This window comes from Pelmatolapia mariae, linkage group LG17, assembly GCF_036321145.2.
Source record: "Pelmatolapia mariae isolate MD_Pm_ZW linkage group LG17, Pm_UMD_F_2, whole genome shotgun sequence".
NCBI classification, from domain to species: Eukaryota; Metazoa; Chordata; class Actinopteri; order Cichliformes; family Cichlidae; genus Pelmatolapia; species Pelmatolapia mariae.
The window spans coordinates 7,368,730-7,391,580 of record NC_086242.1 but is presented as its reverse complement, the minus strand read 5'-3'; the positions used below and the strand labels follow the sequence as shown (position 1 = coordinate 7,391,580).

The 22,851-nt window shown below is 39.9% G+C and overlaps 1 protein-coding gene across 4 annotated transcripts in view; it reads left to right on the top strand.

The window, feature by feature from the left end:
• Window positions 1-22,851, top strand: part of dock4b (dedicator of cytokinesis 4b) — a 135,761-nt gene that overhangs the window by 48,538 nt on the left and 64,372 nt on the right. For all 4 annotated transcript variants that reach the window (XM_063500654.1, XM_063500653.1, XM_063500655.1 and 1 more), the window contains exons 8-12: window positions 5,136-5,287; window positions 12,616-12,697; window positions 12,878-12,938; window positions 13,056-13,188; window positions 15,536-15,624. In XM_063500654.1, coding sequence (XP_063356724.1) covers window positions 5,136-5,287; window positions 12,616-12,697; window positions 12,878-12,938; window positions 13,056-13,188; window positions 15,536-15,624 — 517 coding nt within the window. The remainder of the gene's footprint in view (window positions 1-5,135; window positions 5,288-12,615; window positions 12,698-12,877; window positions 12,939-13,055; window positions 13,189-15,535; window positions 15,625-22,851) is intronic.

The window sequence follows — 22,851 nt, the reverse complement described above, 5'->3', positions numbered from 1 at the left end:
GTTGTCAAAACAAAAGCAGGAAAAGCACAAAGAAAGCTTTCTCCACCTCTATTAAACGGTGTATAAAATGAACAAGTGACTGCCATTTCTCCATACTGGGTCGAGATAAAGGGGCAGTCATTCACTGCCGCCATCCACTTACGAAAATACGCAAGGAACCCTCACACCAAGATGCAATATCTCAATGAGTCCAAATTACATCAATATTTCCCTGTGAGATCTTTGTTTGTGAGAACCGCGTCTTTGTTTCTGTCGGTGCTTCTGCGGCGTGGCTCAATTAAATTGACATGGGGATTATGCGGTGTGTCTGTGTGTACTTGTGTGCGTGTTTGTGTTTGCCTGTGTGTGCGTGCTAAAATGCCAGTGCGGTATTACTGTAGGAAAATGTGGCTTAACTGCTGCATTGTTTCAAGGAATTGTGTGATATCTGCTGAGTGAGAATGAAAACAAGCAACGACAGTGGATTAAAAAGAGATTTTATGTACGCTTGTAAATGCCTTAATGCTATCTCATAAACCCTTCTCATTCTATATAATGAGAAACAACACTGTAAATGTAAACATGGTATATGCATGCCAATTTACATCTATTTAAAAAAACAAAGGAAAAGTAATTACAGGGTCATAGAAGGTGGTGGTATTCCTAGCAAAAATTCCAAGCTTGTGGATTTATGAGAAAAAACCCAGCTCTGTATTTTCTGATAATAAAATAATACATCTACAAGGAAAAAATCCCCAAATGTAATATTCTTTTTTTCCCCCATTTTTCCCTTGAACAAAGAAGGTACAACATCAACATATGGTAATAGTGATTATTCACAGGCAGCAGTACTGAGTGTTCCTGGCTCGGAATGGGCCTTTGGGGTTGGGTAGCTGTGCCTATAAGTATTATTTGATACTTCAGTCTGTGTTACTGCACATAACAGAAATACATACATTTTCTTCTTATTGCTGGCCATTTGAAAAAGTATTCAAAAGCGTTATATCCTTGACTAAATCATTTCCTGATGATTTTCCTCTGGGGTACATTCACAGCTACTTTAGTGTGTGCCAGGAGAAACCCTGTATTAGTGACTGTCTGGAAAAGTGTATATAGCAGCCTGAAAACATATGCTTCCCTGAAGAATTAGTGAAGAACAGCATAGTGAATCAACAATTTTCTCTTTTTGTCAGATTAGGGGAAAGAAAAACCCCTACTTTGTAATACCATACGACAAAATGCATCAAAACTAAATATTTGTGGAGATGGAGGACCAGATTTTTATTGGACTTAAATCCTTTAAACAGACACTTGTTGAAGCATTATATTTGGTTGTAGCTTTAAAGTGAGAAAAAAAAACCTTTATGTCTAATTAGCTCATGCGAGTCATGTGTAGAGCAAAGACTAATCTGCTTAAGGCTTTCCATTGTTTTCCTCTGGGACTGAGCTCAGAGCGTGAGCAAAGAAGACCCGAGTTTAGATCCCCCAGTGATGACTTCATTAACAGTGGAAGTTCACTCAGTAGTAATAGATCATAGCTCAGCTCTTTGCCCTGGACATGTGGTTGTAATATTTCTTCTATGGCTCTTATGGTTCAGCTTATCACTAAAGAGAGACAAGCCTTCATACAGATCTTTAAATTCCTGCACGACTTTCATTCTCAAGTTTAAAAGAGGGATGAAAGGAGGCTTAAACATTGATGTAGAAAGGGACAGAAAGAACAGCTACAAATTTGTGGCCTCAGTTTGACCTGTCTCTTCTAGAATTTCCTTGTCGTTTGACAGTCTGTAGGACAGTTTGGCTGGCACACACACGGTCATGTTCTCGTTCTCTGTTCAGCTACCTCTCAGCCTCTCCTTGTTGACCACACCATTGTGTGTTGCCAGTCAGGCTGCCAGCCTGTCATGTCTATGCTTTGTGTCTAGTCATGCTGAAGCTGTCACAAAACCACACACTGTTCCCGCCGGGCTGCTGGCTGAAATGACACACTGAAAATAACCTCGTAATAAAATCCCACAGTATAAATTAGGCCTTCCTCAGACCTAGTAATTTTACGTCAGAACCAGGAGTTCAGCCCTGCTGGGAGTAGTTTGTCTTGCTGTTAGATAATTCTGTTTCTCTGTTTCTTTTCAGGGATCTCACACAAAAACAAAATGTTTTTATAGTTTTGACTGAAACTGCAAAGGTAAAGTGATTTGTAGCATGGTTTTTGAGCACATTTAGAGAACTTGTTTCTTAATCTCACAATTTTTCACTTTAGCATGCAAATCATCATCTCCGCAGACAGGTTTTTGTAAAGTTGAGCTAATCTGTCTGGCTGCAGGGAAAAACATTACAGGTCTTGTGACCTGTAATGCAAAGTGGTAGTGAAACTTGAGTGAATCTTGACATGTGGTGGCTGGAGTGACACGTTCTCTTTTTAACTTTGGTTTGTTAGCTTTTGAACTTTTTCAGTTTCATAGCCGCTTTGCTAATAGCTGAGGAGGGTGTTCTGACGGGTCAGTGTCTTCCATGCAAACTAAAGGCTACTTTAGCAATCTGCTAGCAACTGAAGCAATCATGAGGAGGTTTTTGGTACAGCATCCTCTTTGTGACCAATCTCACCCACTGCAGCAACTGCGAGCAACACACGTTTTACCCTAGCAACCAGAGTTGCCAGGAGGTCACTGACCTGTCTCTCGGCCAGAGAGAACATGATTACTCGTGTGTGTGTGTGGGTGGGTGGGTGACTGAAGCCTTAAATAAAACTTCTGACTACATTTGCACATAGGGTAACTAACTGTGTATGCGACAGTATCCGTTAATACCTTGAATTAAGACATGACAAGTGTGTTTTAGTTCGTTTTAGTAAGATTATTTGTTGCCTGGTACGCAGCTTCATAATTCCTTGAGCTTGAAATGTTGCGGCGACAAGTGCATTTCAACAAAGTCACCTATGCTGTACAATGCAACACTATTTAAATTTGACAACCAAACCATCATTATAATCCTGTAAACCATATTATATCCACTATTAATATACTGTGTGTGTGCTGTTTTGTGGTGAAGCTTTACTACACTCAGTTCTTGCATTGTCTTTATCCATTTCCCTTTCTTCTGTCCTGATCCCCATCTCTTGCTCCCCTCCTTCCGATTTTCTTATGTTTTACAACAAAAGTGGATGCGAGGCCAAATTTGGCAGTGGCTCTAGTGGCCATCTGGTGCTTTGTGTATATTTGTGTGTATGTGTGTGTTGTGCGCGTGTGTATTTTTGGCTGTTGACAGCAGATTATGATGAACCTTTTATAAACAGAGCTCTAATGTGTGTACACACACCACACCATCCTGTATGAGGCCTTATTGATCTTTTTGGTACAGATTGATGTAATATGGCAAGTAATATCATCCACCACTAAAGCATTGAGATCTGAAATTGTGCTGAACTATTTGACTTTGTATTTTTTTTAAAACGTTTGTGTGAATCGCAATGTTTAAGATGTTGCAATGGGGCGATCATGGCTCAAATGGGGCGATCATGGCTCAAGAGTTGGGAGTTCGCCTTGTAATCGGAAGGTTGCCGGTTCGAGCCCCGGCTTGGACAGTCTCGGTCGTTGTGTCCTTGGGCAAGACACTTTACCCGTTGCCTACTGGTGGTGGTCAGAGGGCCCGGTGGCGCCAGTGTCCGGCAGCCTCGCCTCTGTCAGTGCGCCCCAGGGTGGCTGTGGCTACAACGTAGCTTGCCATCACCAGTGTGTGAATGTGTGTGTGAATGGGTGGATGACTGGATATGTAAAGCGCTTTGGGGTCCTTAGGGACTAGTAAAGCGCTATATAAATACAGGCCATTTACCATTTGCTTTCTGCTTCTTTCTGTCAAAAAACCCCGATTTGGCCTCCTTAAAGATAAAGTGCTGTGCGGAGGTCTTGCCCATGTTGTTGCCATTTATTGAAACAGGCAGAAATGCATAGAAACACAACATATAAGGGAAAATCCAAATTTATAGACTTTAACAAGCTTGAAAGTCAATATTTTGTATACGCAGACTGAATTCTCATTCTGCTTTTGTAGTTAAAGTAGTCTTCAGGTATATGTCTTGATGCATTCTCAATCATCCAGGAAAGTAAATCTCCAAAAGTTGAATCTGTTCATCTGGAGGTAGCGTTTTGTGGAAGAAAGGTTTCGTCACTTGGATGAGTGACGAAACCTTTCTTCCACAAAACGCTACGTCCAGATGAACAGATTCAACTTTTGGAGAGAAGTCTTCAGGTATAGTTCTCAAGGTTTCTTGCCTGGAGAGGACATTCCAAAGTTCAAATGCCTCCCAGATGATACAGCATGGTGGAACTAAATCTGAGAGTACTATTTTGCAATCATAATTCCATCAATTTTGACAAACACCTAACAGCACTGGCTGAAAATCAGCCCCAAACCTTGACATAGCTTCCACCGTGTTTTACAGATGCCTGTAGAGGCTCCCTCCTGATTTTTTCCATACATATTGTCTTCTTTAAGAATGGCTTCTTGACAGCCAGCCTTCCACTGAGAAGCCAAGAGGTCATTTCTGATGAAGCTTCAGTGAACAGTAGATGAATCAACTAAAGTACCAGATACATCACAAGAAATGAGTGTGGTTCTTTAAAAGGAAAATGGAACGTAATGAGGGGTGGCTCAAGAGTTTTGCACAGCACTCTAAATGCTCGGCAAGTGTGCTGCTTAAACACCAGTCTGAGTTGCTATATTGGCATAATGGCTGCAACAAAGAAAGAGCCAGACAGTGCAGCTTCATCTCCCACATTTTAGCCTCTGAGCTGCCAGCCTGCAGTATTACATCCCATATTAGCCTGATGTATATCAACATCTATATCTTTCTGCTCTTCAAATATATGCAAATTCAAATAGGTCCTTCTGCCTGCAGTGAGAAGCCTCAGGGGAACATTACTTGTTATTGAATTCATCACTAATACAGCAGCTTTCATTTGAGAGGTTATGAGTTTTTAACCTTCTTTGAATCCACCTCTATAACTCTGTATTTCAGTTGCAGCTGTTCTTGTTTCAAGTTGTTTTCTTGTTTGTTTGAATTTTTCCCAGTTTGCATAATTACAGCTAAACCGTAATATATAACGGTTTCCTTTATATAGAGAAATCTGCTTGTGCTGATTTTCTTCTCTCGCCTGCAGATGGAACACCGACATCGTAAGAAGGAGACATCCACCCCTGCTAGCACCCATCATCTGTTTGTCCACGTGAAGAGTCTAATGAGCGCTAATCTGGGGGAGGAGCTGGAAGTCTTCTTTCACATTTATGATGGACGGGAGAACCGGCCACTCAGGTAGAGACTTTATAGGCAATAAGCCTTTATGATTCTAATTGGGCCATTTCAAAAATCAAATATTTTTCCATCTAGCCTGTAGTGCTGTTTGTGTAGCTAGATTGTTTTGGTACAAGTTGCCCAGTTTTGGAAAAATTAAGTTCAGAGATGGCTGCATTATCTTTAATATAGTGGAACTGAATGGCACTTGTTTAGTGGCTGAACTAAGTGTAAAGGGAAAAGTGTCATTCTTACCATGACGAGAGGCCCATACTAGCGTCAGCATTACAGGATGTACGTCTTGCCATTAGCCAAACTGTTAGCTACATTAGCTAAATTTAGGTTGTTGCGTGCTTATGTGTGGTGAATATAGACCGTGTCATTTTTACCAGGTCGCCTAACCACAAGTCTACAAAGAGACATTATTTAATTTTTATCTAATTTATTTATTTAACATTTTTTCTTTCTCTTTTTTGTTGTTTTAGCATGTTGAGAACTAGAATGCCAGTTTCATTTAACGCTATTGTATCGGTGGAAATTGGATACTTGTAAATTTGAACTCCAAAACTTTCTAAGTGATATGATGAAGTGATGGTTTCCATCACTGTGACATGTTATGATTTATTTATTTATTTTTGGTCTTTACAGTGTGTTTTTAGACCAAGCAGCTTGATTTATCAGCTTGTATGTTGTTTGCTTGGATTGTAGGCCGCAGGAAAACAGTTCCTTGCTTGTTCATAAGGTTGTATGGTTTATGGCATTAAATCCTGTGGGAGAGCAAAATGCAAATGAGCTGCTCTGTTGATTGTGAACGCCCTGTGCCAAATGACTCCCCTTGGACTGCTCTTAATTATATTCATGAAGATTTATTAAATGAAGCAGGTTATTAAAGTGCACTTGAACACACAAAATTGGACAAGGCCATGTTATTTTATTTCTTTATTTATTTTTAGGAAAAAAAAAATGTCCATGTGAAAGCTGGTCCTGGTGCCCTGGGAGGTTGCATGTGTTACTTGCATACATGCTCACACACCAGCAGATACCACACTGTACTCCTGACGGGGTGTTGCCCAAATAGAAGACTGTGTTGAAACTCCCTGGTTTCAAAGTTCAAAGTGAAGAAATTTTGTTTCATGTCACAAACGAGCGAATTTGTCAGGCAAAAGAAAAGCGAGTGGGTTGAAAAATGAGCACAGCAGCACTGAAACTTCTTTTGATAAGTCGTGCTTGTGTGAGAATACTCTCCGCCCCGCAGGGTCACATCAGAGGAATTAGAATGGTGTTGATGGGACTCTTTTTTTTTTTTTTTTTCTTTTTAATTTTTTTTTATTATTACTCTCTTTTATTATCCAGTAGCCCTACTTCAGTTTCTATTGTAATCCAATTTATGATTTATCCACATTGCTGGCAAGTTTCTTTAAACTTTACACGAAAATAGCTGTGGTTTCCACCGTTCCTGAAGAATTATAGCACAAAAGAAGGAAGGCGCTATCTTTCCTTTTTTACAAGTTTGCCATTTTGTTTGGTTGCAATGATGTTATTAATCTGAGAGAAAAATAGGGCTATAACTGTCATAGAGTCATAGAGCGCGTGGTACACCCTGGACAGGTCATCAGTCTGTCACAGGCTGGGATGCTGAGTAAACCATTGAAATTTTGAACTGAAAGATGTTATTGTGTTTGTATAGAGAATACACATTTTCAACTAGTTTCTAAGTTGTGGACAGGAGCAACAAAAGGATGGACAAATTAAATTCTTAAAAAAAATACTGGCTGAAACTTTGATTCATAATAACTGTTGAAGGGCTTACCAAGCTTGCATCAGTTCAGTATCCAGGGAGTATCCAGACAAATCTGTGTCCAAGGGACAAGGCCAAAACCCAATATCAGATCGGAGTTTGTAGTGGAATGGGCTTGGGAAGAGCCATTGTCTGAAAGCCATTGTAAGTGAACACAGTTTGTCACTGCATCCACAAAAGCAGGTCAGAGTAAAAAATAAAATAAACAAGACCCATGAAACTGAACACCTTCTGTGGGCTTGTCTCGGAGGAAAAGTGAAAACCTGTGCTGTGGTCTGACCAGTGGGCTAAACAGCTGTAATGTCATGTGGTTTATTATCTTTTAAAGCCAACAACTTTAACGAGATGAGGGGGGATTTAACAAAGTAACGTGTGCATCTGTGAAGGCAACATTAATGCTGAAAAACACTTACATGTTTTGGAGCAGTGTATATGCTCCAGTTGGCATGTTTTTCAGGGTAAACCCTTGCTTATTTCAGTAAGATAATGCTAAGACATGTTCTGCACTTGTGTGTTACAACAGGAGGTCTAAATGTCTATGTGTGCTAAAGTGGGCTGCCTGCAGTCCAGACATGTTACTCACTGAAAGCATAAGGACCATTACTACCAAGATATGTTCCTCAAATGAATATGGAAGAACACATTCTTGTTCTCCTCTTTCCAGGTTGCTGGACATCAAAATTCACTATTGCAAAATATAAGCTTTGGTACTGGTTAACATGTTAAGCTTACATGTGAAAGACCTGATTCCCCCTCAGGGTTTCACAAGGTAGCGTATTCCTAGTGCTGGTCCTGGGCCTGGATAAATGTGAGGGTTGGTTCAGGAAGAGTCCAGCTTAAAATCTGTATCTAGGTAAAATATAGCTTTAAATTAATTTTACTTTACTACCGCTTGTATTTCTTAAAATTTTAGTGTCCCTGTAAAATATATGGCTTAGTAATAATTAAGGTTTTTTTCAGAGTGAAAGTGGGTACTTTTTTGTCGTGAAGTGGGTAATTAGTCTTCAGCGCCATCGTATCATGTTCCACTTGAAGCCCTTTTGTTCTTTTTTTTTAAAACTGTCACTCTTTTTATGCCATCATTTTTTTTCCTCTTTTCTTTCAATCTTCTTGCTTCTTTGAAAGATTGAGTACCTTAGCTGAGCATGAGTAATTACACTCACTAAGCTTAAATATATATTTGAAGTGGATTAAAAATCCATTTTCTGAAGTAGAGTAAAGTCCACTTCAGTAATGCTGAAATTATATACTTAACAGCAGCTTCGGAATTCATGATGCATCACAAATGAAATGTGAATTTATCCAAACTCAATCCAGCAAGAGAGAACACAGACAAAGCTATATTTTTCTCATAACCACTTATGTTGTTGCCTAAATCAACAATTTGGGTTTTCTTGCAATTTTGAGGGATAAAGGCAGTCAGAGGCTTCAACCACAGTGCCTTTATGCTTCTAATTTTCTACGTCTGCAAGTGCGTTTGCTTGCATCAGTTGTCTTTTAGGAAAATCTCGCAGTGGCAGCTCGCCAATGTGTCTCTCACTGTCTGGTCACATGCATAAACAGAGACGCACTCATTTACACAATCTGGCTGGCGGAGAGCCATTTTGCTGCTTCCCTCTGTGCTGGTGGTTAATCTGTGTGTGTGTGTGTGTGTGTGTGTGTGTGTGTGTGTGTGTGCACGCGAGACCAGATGGGGGGTCTGACCCGTTGTCTCAATACCACGCCAACACCATCATCCCCTGTGCACCATGGCAGCTTCTTTGTGTTCAGTATAGACTCCTTGTCAGGCTTTCCAGAAGGACGGACACACACACACACACACACACACACACACACTGCGTTGTACTGTACCGCGCTCACGGCCCATGCTGTGGGTTCTGATGCTGTTCGACACCAAGATCACACATCACAAACCGTTTTACACGCTCATATTTCCCTCCTCAGAAGTTGAATTTTACTTCTTGCAAAGGTCCTTGACTTGTGCGAATGTGTAGGTTTTACTCTTTATTCATATATCTATATATATCTATATCTATATCTATATATCTATATATATATATGTTTATTGACTGTATATACTAGTTTTATGTTGTGAAATCCGTTTAAATTAACAATGCATAGTCTATATTGTATCGATACAGGGACAGCAAAGAACGATATTTGATAAAATACTGTGGGAATACTGCAAACAAGAGGGCACGTATCATCCACCACCAGCCTGAGACAATGTTAGCAGAACAAACTTTTATTAAATCAGCTCAGCTGAAAACATCCGACACTGGACACACTTAGCTTGACAAAGCTACCCCCTAATTCAGAGCAAGCTGGCGGCTCAGTCACAGTAAAAATAGGGCCAATTGTAACTTGTGGTGATTAAATGGTTGCCCAGAGCTTGAGGATGTTTCACACTTACAAACACTTCTGATTACAAAGCAGTTGCAAAGGTCAGCTGATCGGAGGCAGCCTTTCTGTAAGCAGTCATCTGGACCTGGACTGATTGCAATCACTCTCAGAGAGATTCCTCTCTAATTTAGAAATGACAGATCGCCAACATGTTGCCATCAGTCTGAATGAGTCTTTGTGGATGAGCATGAGGGGACTTGACTCAGCTGGCCGGTTGTACTCTGGTTATATTCCTATAGAACAGGATGTTGTTGAGTGCAAATGTAATGTAAAAGCAACAGATATGTGATTTTTAGATTTCTCACTGTTACTTGCTGCAACAATTAATTGCCTGAAACAGACTGCATGCAACTGCCAAGTTGACCTCATTTAATCGCAGACTGATATCAGACTGACTCCGTCTTATGGCAACATTTATGGCAGGTTTTAGGGACAGTGCTGGTATGATCAAGTGAGATAGGTTTATCCTTTTGGATAAAAAGTATACTGACAAAGTTTAATCCACGATAAGTCACAATTTATGTCATTCCGGCACGTCGCAAAATGCTAAAAATCGCAATAATATTATCTGCTCTTGAGTGTTCTCCATGCGCCCTTTCTTAATCTCTCAGCGCCACTGGCTATTCAGTGTTTAGATTACTTAAGGTCTAAGCTTTCCTCTTCTGCTTTGTTGTGAGGCTTTTTAGACGTATATTTTGATGTATTTATTTATTTAGTACCAACTTACGAGGTGGTGACAGTTCATTTATTTAGCAGCTAACACCTCAGTTGGAACACCCCCCTCCCCCTCCAGCCGTCCGCTCATTGGAAGAGCGCACAGCTCCTAATGCCATCATCGATATTAGGAGGGGGAACAGCAAGAGCCCAGAGGGGAGGGAAATCGGCCATTTACGTTATGTTAATGCAAGTGGTGATAGAGGGAGATAAGGTCCCACTGGGGGATGTTGATCCCCTCGGCTCGGGCGATCAACACGCTGCAGCTGTGAGGCTGGTGGCGAGGGAAGGGTGTTGAAAAGAAGGGAGACCTTGTTTGAGCCTGTGTTTGCAGGAGTGGCTGTTAATTGGCATTTGGGGTTTCAACAATAGAGCACTAATTAGGAAAAGCGGGCGCAAAGTCTCATGTCTAATGCATAGGAATCTGTCTCCATATGGCCGGATAAATGGCCTGGAAAGTTACAGAGGGCAGCTAATGAGGAACAACTGCATTCACATCAAATTGGGCCTCAACTGGTTCCTTCCAGTATGGCTGAGAAAAGGAAAACTTTACTGAAGGAATACATTTATAAAAAATCATAAGCATTTGTATAATTAATAATCAGGAGCCTAATTAACTCAAACAAGAGCACCCACTGCCCTACATACACAAAACACAGAATTACAGTAAGAGAAGCTGCCTCTTATTTACATCACTACAGAGCCCAAACAATTTTGAGCTTGTAGCAGGAGCTTTTAATACCTCTGACAGTTACAAAACATCCCAATCGATCGTATTTGTATGCACTGCGGTCAAGCTATATGTGATCTTTTGTGGTGTGTTCTGCTCTCGTTTGAATGAGCCTACTGTAGCGTGCTCTGCTAGCCGTGCCAATGACTTGGCTCATTGTCAGGCGTGGGTGCATTACAAGGTTTTCTCTCTGCTTATCGGAGGACTGTGAAAGTCACCTAACTGGATTAGCCCTCAGCTCGCCTGCCAGGATGAGAGGGGCCCAGTAGGATGCCTCCGCTGCCTCTTTTACAAAGTGTATGCGAGATATAAAGGACAAAGTACAAAGAGAATGAAAAGGCGATCAGTGTCTGTCCTTTCTGTCTTTTTGCGCGACATTCACTTAATTTCCCGCCTGAACAGAAATGGGCGTGAGGGGCATTTGAGGCAAGACTCGGAGACGGTTCATTCCAGATTATGAGGCAATTTTTTGGTTATGCAGAGTTCGTGTTCCACGGTGAGAGATATCTCACGAATTCCTTGAGGGGATTTCTTCAGCTTTGGCCCAAGGGTTCGCTCTGATTAAAAGTTGAAATGATTAGATGTTGGGAAAGTTTGATTTAATCATGAATGGCGTATAAATGTCCATAGACATAAGGTCGCCAAGAAACATTTGACCGCAAAAAAGTTTGTTCTTTAGTTTGAGTTTGAGTTTGTGGCCAGATGTAATGAAATTCCCTGTGGGTGTTCCTAAGACTTGGCAGTGATGAGAATTCCGTGAAAGGTCGTAGTGACCTTCAAATTTCACTTTTTTTTAACCTCTTAGTTCTTGGCTATATGCCAGATTTTAACATCATCCATCTATCTATCAGGTTGTGGGAGCAGACTAGCAGAGCTGCCCTCTCCCAAACCCACTTAGAGGTGTTGTCTCGCCAACATATCCTGGGCCATGACCTGGACTCCTCACCTATAAGGCACATAGGAGGCATTCTGCTCAGGCATGCCAACCACATCAACTGGCTCCTTTCAATGTGTAGGAGTACTGTCTCTACTCTGAGCCCTGTACAAAAGACTGAGCTTCTCACCACAAATGCACATAAGAGATAAGGACATTGCAGGAGTCTTATAACCTGAAATAGTATAAATTCTATATACAGTGTTTTTCACAAGTTTTCTTTTTCTCTCTTGGTCCTCAGCACAGCCCTGTGACAGCCAGAAGTTTTATGCCATCTAGTCTGGCAGTTATGATTGAGGTTGTGCGTTTTTAGTTGTAACCTATCACTGTTTTTTGATGAAAGCCTAGTAACTGTGTTTAAACATGTCAGAGAGAATCCATAATATGCAGCAAAGCACTTTCATTCAGCCACGTGTGAATGTTCTTGTTAGATATTTTACAGGCATTCTGTTTTGGGGATTTTCTTCAGCATCTTTCTCCTAAACCTCTATCCCTCTGCCTCTGAACCCTTTCTGCCTGTTTTTCTTTTCCCTTTTCCCACCTCATATTCTGTTTCACGTAGCTTCAGTGTGAAGTTTGAACTTTGAAGTGATTTCTCCAGTGCCCACTGTTCTGCACTTGACATTTTTTGACATAGTGTCTAATCTTTATTCTGTTCCTGTTAGCAAAAACTTGGATGCTGTTGTTTACTGTGACACTCAGCCATCACTCCTGACCACATTTATCTCTGTGTGTGTTCCCTGTCTCTGTCTGTCCACTTACTTGTGCAGTGAAAGGTTCTTTGTAAGGCTGAATAAGAGCGGGCTGCCCAAGTCACCAGAGAAGACAGAAAGACAATGCACACTATTTGTGGTGAGTAGTTAACACGGAATTTTGTTAAAAAAGATTTACTGGGAGCAATTTAAGGCTATATAAAGCTAACTTAACTCATGCACTGTTATGCTGAAAAATAAAAGCAGTGTCAGTGCTCTTCAGCTTGTTCACAGTAATTGGATCGGATGCTTAAATATGTTTTCCTGCATCGTTTGTCAGGATTTGGGAAGCAGTGATCTACGAAAAGATGTCTACATCGTTGTGCACATCATAAGAATAGGTAGGAGTTGTGATGTTTCTTCTTTATTCTCCTGAGTACTACTCACGTTCTTAAAAATCTCTCGGGCTTTCATTTTCATACTGTTCTTACCGTGGATACCTTTGTGTGTCTGTGCAGGGAGGATGGGAGCAGGAGAGAAGAAGAACCAGTGCAACGTACAGTACAGGCGTCCGTTTGGCTGTGCTGTTGTCAGCATTGCCGATCTACTTACTGCTGACTCTAAGGATGACCACCTGCTAAAGGTTTATACGTAAGTGACTGTAAATAACTATTATTCAGGAATTCTTCTTTCTTCTAAACACTGAACCAGTGCTAAAGTTTTGTTCAGCCTGATGTGTCGTTTCCTTATTCATTTTCTTTCCAAAACTTTTTTGTTTTTGGAAAGCAGAAGTGATCACATATGCAGGTGAGGATGGAGTGCTAATTCCTCACTTACTGCTCACAAGACTGGTTAGCAAGATACATGTATAGACTGAATGGATGCATTGCACAGACACCATCACATGCCTGCTAATTAGTGCTAGCATATAATTAAATAACACGAGCATTTCAGTCACAGGAAAAACTGGAACACAGACTTCTGGAACTAACTTTAGTTAAAACAGCAGGACATGTAGTCTGTCAGATAACTGCCTAAAAATACCTCCAAAAGAATAACACTACACATAATACTACATAGAGGGTTCAGACTTCCAGTTAAGTGAACTGAATTTAGTGATTGTTAGAGAGGCTTTCTGAGGGGCTTCCAAAGTTTTTCTTTGGACATTGGCTGCTTTTTCATATTTTTAGTCCAGTCCTTGCACCTAACCATTTTCAGAGCAAAGTTTTTTTTGTATGTTAATCTACACAATACTTACCTGTGAATCATTCAGGCATTAAAAAAAAACAAAACAAACAAACACTTGATTCAAGTGATGAATCAGTGTATTGTCTACGCATAGAAGACAAATTTAGCAAAGAACCAATTTTAAATTAGATCGTTATTCACTGTTACTTAAAAAAAAAAAAGAAACACAAAATTCTTCCCATTTCTTTAATTAAATCAAAAAATTCTAAAGATGACACAATTTGAAAAGCATAAAAAGGTATTTGTGCTCCAACAAGTTGATTACCTAAGAGCTATTAGTTGAAGGTTTTGCATGATATGCACCGTGTCCTCAAAAAATTTATGGAAACTGGACAAGTGTAGGACAAAATAAAGAGTAGTAGGACTGAAAATCAATCTATAGCAGATGAACAACATGGAAGTCTCAAAGTTGCCATTCAGCCTTTTAAAAATCAGCAACACTGAAGCTCCAGCTGTGGTGTTTAAGGGTAATTTATTAAGCTAATGTAAGGCAATCACCAGTAAAAGCTTTACTGGGAAAAAGCGAGTTGGAGTCCTTCATCAAAGCACCTTATCAACAAGGCTGAAGCCCCCAGAAGTTGTATTAAAATATTCAGATGAACTGTTAACTTAGTTTGATAGCATGTTTATATGATAGGGGTTAATGAAGGCTGACGGCAGCCGACGTGTTTTACATACAGGTGAACAAGGGTGAGACTAAAGGGGGGCATGGGGCGTACTAGACCAGATTTATTTCAAGGTTCAACTTTCAGATTGAAAGTGCACACTTAAAACACGTGAGAACAAAAACCCATAAAGCCTTCCAAGAAGACAGAGTAAAGATTCATTTTTTTATGTCTGAGTTTAGATTGCATATTTGTCTTATTTTATTTAACTATGACTGTACTTGAGAGTATTCATATAATTTTGGATTTAAGAAAATATTTTCTTTAAAAAATATTATGTAATATGGGACATAAATGCAAAAGGGAAACGTATTCAAGTAATCTTTTAGGTAAGTAGTAGTCTGAGTACACGAACATTAATCTGGACCAACAAAATTATGCACCTTTCCTTTTACACTTTAGATGACTGGAGTCAAGTCTATGTGATGCCCTCAGGGATGAAAAGGCATCTGTTGACACAATAGTTTGACCTAAATTATAGCAGCATCAGAGTAACTGGCCAAATGTACTTTGCTCACAAGAACATGCAGCCACTTTCTTCACACCTGAGGCAACAACAGGTTTTAGTTGGACTAGGATGAAAGTTGTGATCTAAATGTTTTGTGAGTTGAGTCCAGAAAAGATGTCATTGAAAAGCTGATTTTTTTTTTTCTGTCATGCCACCGTTAAGTGTTAAATACACTCAACAAAAAGCAGCTTTTGGTCACATGTCACATATACAATAAATTTCAAGAAAGTGGTTGGTCAGCGTAACAGAAACTCAGCTGCTTTTCAAGGGTCAAAGCACTTGTTACTTCAAACATTGTGGCTTGGATGGGAAGAGCAGTGATGATGCTATCAATTTCCAACAGCAAGCTTTTTCTACTGAGTGGGTTCATGGAGTTTCAAAGAGGTGTGCCTTTTTCACAAATGACGAATTAATGCAAAAAATGCTTCTTATTATATGAAGTGTAGGATTCAGCAGTTTTGGTTTTGCTCGGCCTAAGCACCATCAATCCTGACTCACTTTCAAGGATATTTACCGGACTCTTTCTGGAGCGTTTGTGCAAATCTGCAGTAATTTTCTTTTTGTGTGTGTGTCCCAGGTGTAACACTGAGAGCGAATGGTCCCAGATCCATGAGAACATCATCAAAAAGGCCAATTCTAGGTACAACTTGTCTGGATCCAACACTGGTGAGAACCCCATTTGCTTAACTCATTGCTTTTAATTTCTCACACCTACACAATCATGTAGGTGGTTTAAGCCATCAGACAACGGGGGTGGGAGGGGTTCAGCACTGCATGTGAAGTTCATCATGTTCCGATGACAAAATGAGCAGCGCAGTTGCACATCTTGCCATGTATTACTCAGTTTCCGGTCATTCTCAGTAGCTATCATGTGGGAGTTAAGTTCTTTTCTGTGGGAGTGGATTAGTCTTTACATTTCTGTGTCTGCAGGGAATCTATGTATTCAGATAGTTTGTATTAATAGCTCAAATTTCATCATGCTGATCAGCAGCATCAGCAGTCTCCCATAGCAACAAGTTGGTGGAGAATGAGAATGTTGAGTCTTTCAAAAACATGATCGCTCTGCAATGAGATCAATACTTTGGTGGACTCTAGATTAATACTGATGCAGTCATTAAGGTGCTAGTTACATTTTGTTTGAAGAAGAAACTTGTTGAATGATTACACTGAGGGGAGCGTGAAAAGGGGTGCAAACTGTGAAGCAAGCGGACATAAGCACAAATTAAACAGAGCTGGCTAATTTGCAGCTGCTTGCATCAGCGTGTACAAACAGCTCTTGGCAGTCATAGACTGCTCATCAGAAGTTTCCGTTATGTAGCCGAGAAGCTCCAGGAGGCCGCTACTTTCTCAGTGAAAATAAACACTATGCGTGTTTCCATCTCCTAACGCCTGCTTATACGTTATATATGGAAATATGGAAACAAGATCTGATCTGCTGAGTCAGCACCCCATTCCACCTGCCCTCAGAGAACCAATAATTGCTCGAGGTGAGAATAATCCCGTACAGGCGAGAAGAGGATGCTGTGACACGAAATCACTTAACACCTTCTGCATGATCCGAGCCATGTTTTTATTTCATTTTATTTATTTTTTAACACCAACAACAAAAGTTGTCCGTCTAAAATGAGTACTGTTTAATTTCTCTTAAAGCATAAACTAGAGAGCTAGTACAAAAATATGAATATTGAGCAAGCATTTCATTCTTTTAGCTACTTACTATGGTTTTCTAATCTCATATTGATCTCTATAACAGCTTTTATTTTCTACTCACTACTTCTGCTTCTCCTGACTGGTCGTATTATCATAGATAACTCCCAGCCACGCACAGAGATCAGATTTAATAACAGATTATGCGCACTGATAATGTTCTGTATTGTTGCTGTTCAACTTCCACAACCTTTTGGCAGTTATCACTGCAGATGCGGCACAAGCTTCTTGATGCCTGCTGGATAAATGTGACATTTTCATCTTTACGTTTTGCTTTTTTCTGTAATCAGAGGCAATTATTCGCACTCATTGGTAAACACATTGTTACTGGCAGAAGACAGCGTGTTGCCCGACTTTGCAGGGTTCTCTCAAAACATATCCGTCATGTAAGTGTTTGCTTGAGGCTTTCTTTTGACAGCAATATGCAAAGCACACAGACGCACTCACACAAGCATGTGCAAGTGAATGATTTTAGAGTTCAGTCCCCTTTTTTGGCTGCAGTGCAAAGTTTATCACAAAAGCTTGAGTATTAGCTGTTCAGTTGCTGTCAGATGAAGACACTGATGGAGCTGTGCGGCTGATTAGCCTCAGTGTTTTTTCTTTCAAAGGGTATTAGAGGAGGGCTGCAGGGTTTTTTCTTTTTTTTAATGCTGGCATGCATAATTAAAGTCTGTTTGTTCCAAAATTACATTTCTGCCACTTAACTCACTGTGACATTGATCTTATGAAACAGAAGAGGGAAAAAAACCCTTTAATCACAACATAGAGGTAATAATTTAAGTATTAAAGATAATAAGCTCTGGATATTAAGTGTCATTTATTAATTTACTTTGCTTAGATGGTGCTCTTTTTAACTACTATCTCTGTAATTGCATGTCTTTCACTCACACACCTGCCCTTAAGACTAATGGCTCTGGTGACAGGTTTTAACAGCCGTTAAAAAGATATACCTAATAAAGTAGCCAGTGTGTGTATACTTAGTATATTAATTTGTGGAGCAACAACTTTGAATGTAACACAACATATTCCAGGAAGCAGTCCAGTTGCAGTGATTTCTTTCTTTCTGGGCTCTTTTTACATTCAAAGAATTATACAGAGCATCACTCACAACAGATTTCACTGGGGCATATCCTCATCTAAAAAGTCAATTCCTCCCAGAAGGCAATTATTTTGCCGCGGAGCGACATTGCAGAATAGATAACAGAAGAGAGTTGCGTGCCAGGCTGCGTCAACAAATGTGAAAACTGGAGGGAATGTTTCATCTTCTTAGTGTGTCCCTGTAAAAGCATCCATACACGAGCTATGGAATGTCACGCTGTATTTATCATGGACCCATTGTTCTTTTCAATATTTTCTGTCGAATGTATACTGCTACATTGATGAATGCCTATATCAAACATGTTTAAAGTAATAGTAATACAATGTCATTATTACAAGTAGCATTTACAAGGGATCCCTTTAATCCTGTAAAAATCCTTTTGTTTATGAGTGGCAACCAATCAAAAGAAGGTTGTATTAAAGGCAGAGGATAGAAAACAGCTTCTTTTCTGACAGTGGATGAACTGAGGATGAACCTTGTGTAAGTTAAGGTGTAAGGATCATGCGAAGCTACTGTTCTAGAAAGCACGACAATAAAAACACGGAGTTGAAAATGAGCATAATAGATCCCCTTTAAGAACTACAGTTTATTACACTTAGTGTCAGGAGGGCAATTAAAACAAGTGTGCTGCAGAGTGAGATACACATAATGTGGATTTGTGTGCATGTTTATATATTTGTGCACGATTCCATGTTTGCTTGTGTGTGTGTGTGCGGATCATGATTTGTGTCTCACTGTGTTTTTCTCCTTTAAAACTGAACTGGCAGCATGCCAGAAGTCTCTTATTAGCAGCCAATTAGCAAGGGGGAAGATGAATACACTGCCCCGAAATTAAAAAGAACACCAGGCTGTTTTCTGCAGTAAAGTGGAAGAGAGACGGGAAGACTTGGAGACTTATTTTGTTCTCCTAGAGCCTAATGAGTATTTTTTTTTTTTTTTACCTGTGTGTTTCAGGGTCGGCCGTGCTTTTTGGGTAATTGAATTCAAAAGACAAGAGAGGGTACTGATGAACAAAGATTTTGTTTGCGTGTACCCAGTAAGCTGTAAGAGGGATTTCATAAGAATCTGGCTCTGTGTGAGTCAGGTCAGGTAGATAATTCAGCTCCCACCTCCACACTGCGAGCGTAGGCAGTGACAGAAGAGGCTGCGACGACTCAACTGTTTTTGTTTTTGCAGCTTTTTTATATTTATTTATTTATGTTTTTAATTTTTTGTCGAGTTTGTGAAGAGGCAGGCCCGGTGGGCTGAGGGCAGTAAAGGTTGAGAGTGTTTTTGTTATACTCAGCAACGTGTACCATTCAGGAATAGTAATTAGGCTTGGTTTGCCTAATTGTGGCCCCGCAATAGCCTTTAAAGCCTGACTATGTGCATTCGTTTATGTGAGCCTAAGTGTTAAAGGCTGAATCAGATTAGGCAGATTAGGGTATAAAAAAGAAGAAGATAAAAAAAAAGTCTCCCCTGAATTAAAGAGGACTCTCCTTTTCATTTCTGACCAAGCCATTGTGCCCCAATGAACACGCTATTGATGGACTCTATTATTTTTGAATTATTTTTGAACAGAAGACCGAGTAATGTATTATGTAGTGAGATTGATGGGTCAGGGAGGTTTACAGCCTAAAGCCAGCGCATTCAAAGTCATGAAGGGCACTCTCTTTCAACCTGGCTAGATCACCATGGTAACAATATGGGGATTAAAATAGCTAGCTATATACTAGCTATAAAGAATCTTTCCTGGGGTAGTGTGTTTATGCATACGGACCTCTCAAATCAAACCAGTTTTATTTATATAGTCACAAAAACAGTTGCCTCATAGGTCCTCATAGACACTACAATAATATAAAGAAAAAACCCAACAATCAGACGGCCACTGATGAGTGAGCACTTGGTGACAGCGGGAAGGAAAAACTCCCTTTTAACAGGAAGAATACCTGTCCCTCAGATGGCTGCAGGACAGCCATCTGCAGGACCGTTGTGAATGAGGGGAGGGAAACAGGACAAAAGATACACTGTGGGAGAGAGCCAGAGATCAACAATAACTAATGATTTAATAGAAAGTGGTGTCTAAACACAGAGTGTATCCATAACTATGTTGTAAGTAAGATCATGAATGAGGCTGTGCAATTGCAATAACATGCTGTCAGGAATTTCCATGCATTAAGTTGGTGATGCGTAAAATGAACTTACTGCACATCGCTGACACTACAGCAGGTTAATACAGATTGGTATATATATCTCAGAAAATATTTAATGAATTGATTAATTTCACTTGGCCAAGTATTTTTTTTTTACTTCATTATAAAAAACTGATTGGTCTTGTTTAGCATTATGTTTAAATCATATCGAGTTTGAAGCTCTTATTTGCAGCTATAATGTGAGAGATTAGCAATAGATTCATATTTGAAGGACATTCATCACATTTGCTCACATTCAGGACCTGTGCTGTAATTTACCATAACATTTTTTATAACCTTAATATGTCTCCCCAACCTGTTCCCTCTGTTTGAAATGAGTAGGTTCTTTTTGTGCTGAAGAAGAGTCAAACAACCTCTTTTTTTATGAGCATGCCTGAATCAAAAAGCCCAGGTTAACAAAGAAAGCTGACTGACTCTTTGTGGTTACATCTGACTGGGGTTTTAGGATTTGTCCATTCAGCAAATGAAAAGAAGATCTGGCTACGTCAAACTTTTGTATTGTGCCCTAGGCTGTGCATTTATACAGAGGTCAATGGTTTGTTTGTTTTTTTTTGTTTTGGTTTGTTTTATTGTTGTTGTTACATACAAAGCGGAAAATACAATATGTTTGGTCGAAGTGAAATTAAGACTGACTTCAGTTCAGTTTTACAATAATAAAGCAATTACAGTAATTTTCAGTTGTAATGAAAAATCTAAAGCCCTTTTCACATGTGCTCTGCAGCCCCGAGTCAGCCAGCCAACAGAGGAACATGTGGGAACACAAATAGTAGGCAGTATTTATCTATTTCACTGCTTCCTGATACAAAGTCAGTAGATTGCACTGATGGGCAAAAAGCACTGCTAATATTCCGGTGCTTTCACCTGTAACATACCCTGTATTTCCACTAGCATAAATGCATCGGAAGTAGACTCTTCGTGATGTGCGCCACAGATGAAAAACATAACTGTAGAAAATATAACAACCTTATTCAAAGTTGTGTGAAACAGCTTAGCTGTGAATTTTAAGGAAAAAGTTGCATTACTCCTGCAATCTATATTTGTATTAATACCCGTCTGTAGCAACAGCACTGACTGGTTTTGTCTACAAATTCACCAACTCACTGTTACACTTGGTAGACAGCTAAAGCGAAAGTAAGATACAGTAATGGATGCAAGTGATGACCTGTTTAAATGTGTGTGTGTTGTATGTGACTGTTTGGTTTCCATACATGCAACTGTCATTTATCTCTGCTATCATATTAGTTATGTGGTTTACAAGTTTCGTCTACTGTAATAAAATGGGTTGTCACCTTTTGATTACGCTGTTATCTCAGTGATACAACATTGCTGACTGTGTACTGTTTGGAACAGGATTACGATGCAATGATATTATAATATGCTGAAATCCTATATTGAATGCTATCATTATCTTATTTATAGGCCTGACAGTGGCTCTGCAGCTTGTCCACAGTGACATAGAGCAAAAGTCAGATGCAGATGCTTAACTAAGGGTGTAAAAACCAAACTCAGATCTGAGATATAACCCAAACTTCTGAGATTTGAAACACAAATTTGAGAAATTTCTCCACAAATAGTGACGTAGTTGCAGCAGCGCGGCAGTTTAACATAAAAATAGCGCTTGACAAGTTTGCTTTTTATCTATGAGTATAACCAGCTAAGTCCAAGGTTGGAAAGAGACACATTGCAGTGAGTTGCAATCATCGACACAGTCCGACACCTGAATTAACCTTTTGAAGAGAATCTGCATAGATCCTACAACATAGCCTGTGCAAGTGGCAAACACCACTTGTGACTTCACTGATGGTGAAATTTGGTTACGTTTCTAGGAGGGTGCATGTCATGTGCATGTTACATTGTGGGGTTTCAGAATGGTTTGTGGTTATAGTGTACCTGCAGCACAGATTTAACACCAAAGCATAAATCCACCGGGACTCGGATTGATTGCAATGTGTGAACAACCTGTCTGTATGTATGATTTGTAGGGCAGTTATTTCCAGTGTGTCTGAGAGTGATTGCACTCAATCTGCGTCAGACTGCAATTGTTTGGAGGCAGGTTGCTTCCCACCAGGCGACCTGTACACTTACCTTGTGATTGAAAGTGGTCAACGGAGGTTAGAGGAGTTGCATGCTCAGCCTCTACAGTCAGTTTACCAACGCAAAAAACAGAGTTCAGTGCAGTTGTGGTGCAACCACTGATTGTTCGTAGTTACAAGGAAGTTATCATCCTATTTTTACTCTAGCGTGACTGAACCATTAGAGCCATTAGGCATACTAATCTGGTGAACACTAATATTTAAAGTTTGTTCAGGTAAGAGTGAACTGAAAGTACTTGAAAATAGTAAGTAATTTAATTGTGTTAAAATAGAATGCACGATGAACCGACATATCGAAAGAACAGCTACACACTGAAAGCTTTTTCCTTGCTGTACTTGGCCTTTGAAAGTTACCCAGAAGACACCGTTTTAGAACGTGTTTAAATAGGCTTCACGTAGGCACTTTCTACAGTTAACATTATCACAGACACAACATACATATTTTATGCTTTCAATGTGCTATTCATCTCTTGTACTTCTTCTTCTCTGCTTCTGTAAGGTAGTGTAGTCCAGTGTGTCTCTACCCAGTTTGCAAACAAGTCACGTCTCTTTGTTGACTCTCATTGACTGAAACCTCTTACAGCTAATGAACCATTTCACCACTGCCTCCCAACTTTCCCCAAAACACGCACAACAATAATAATTGTCGTCGTCATCTCGTCTCCTGCATATTCCCTTGCTGTGAGGCTGTTTATGTAGCTGCTTCTCTGGACAGGCAGAGACATCAAGGCGATGCGTTTTGAGCTCTAAATACAAGCTGACGCTTTAATTTAGCTCTGCTGACATTTGGAGTTATTGCATA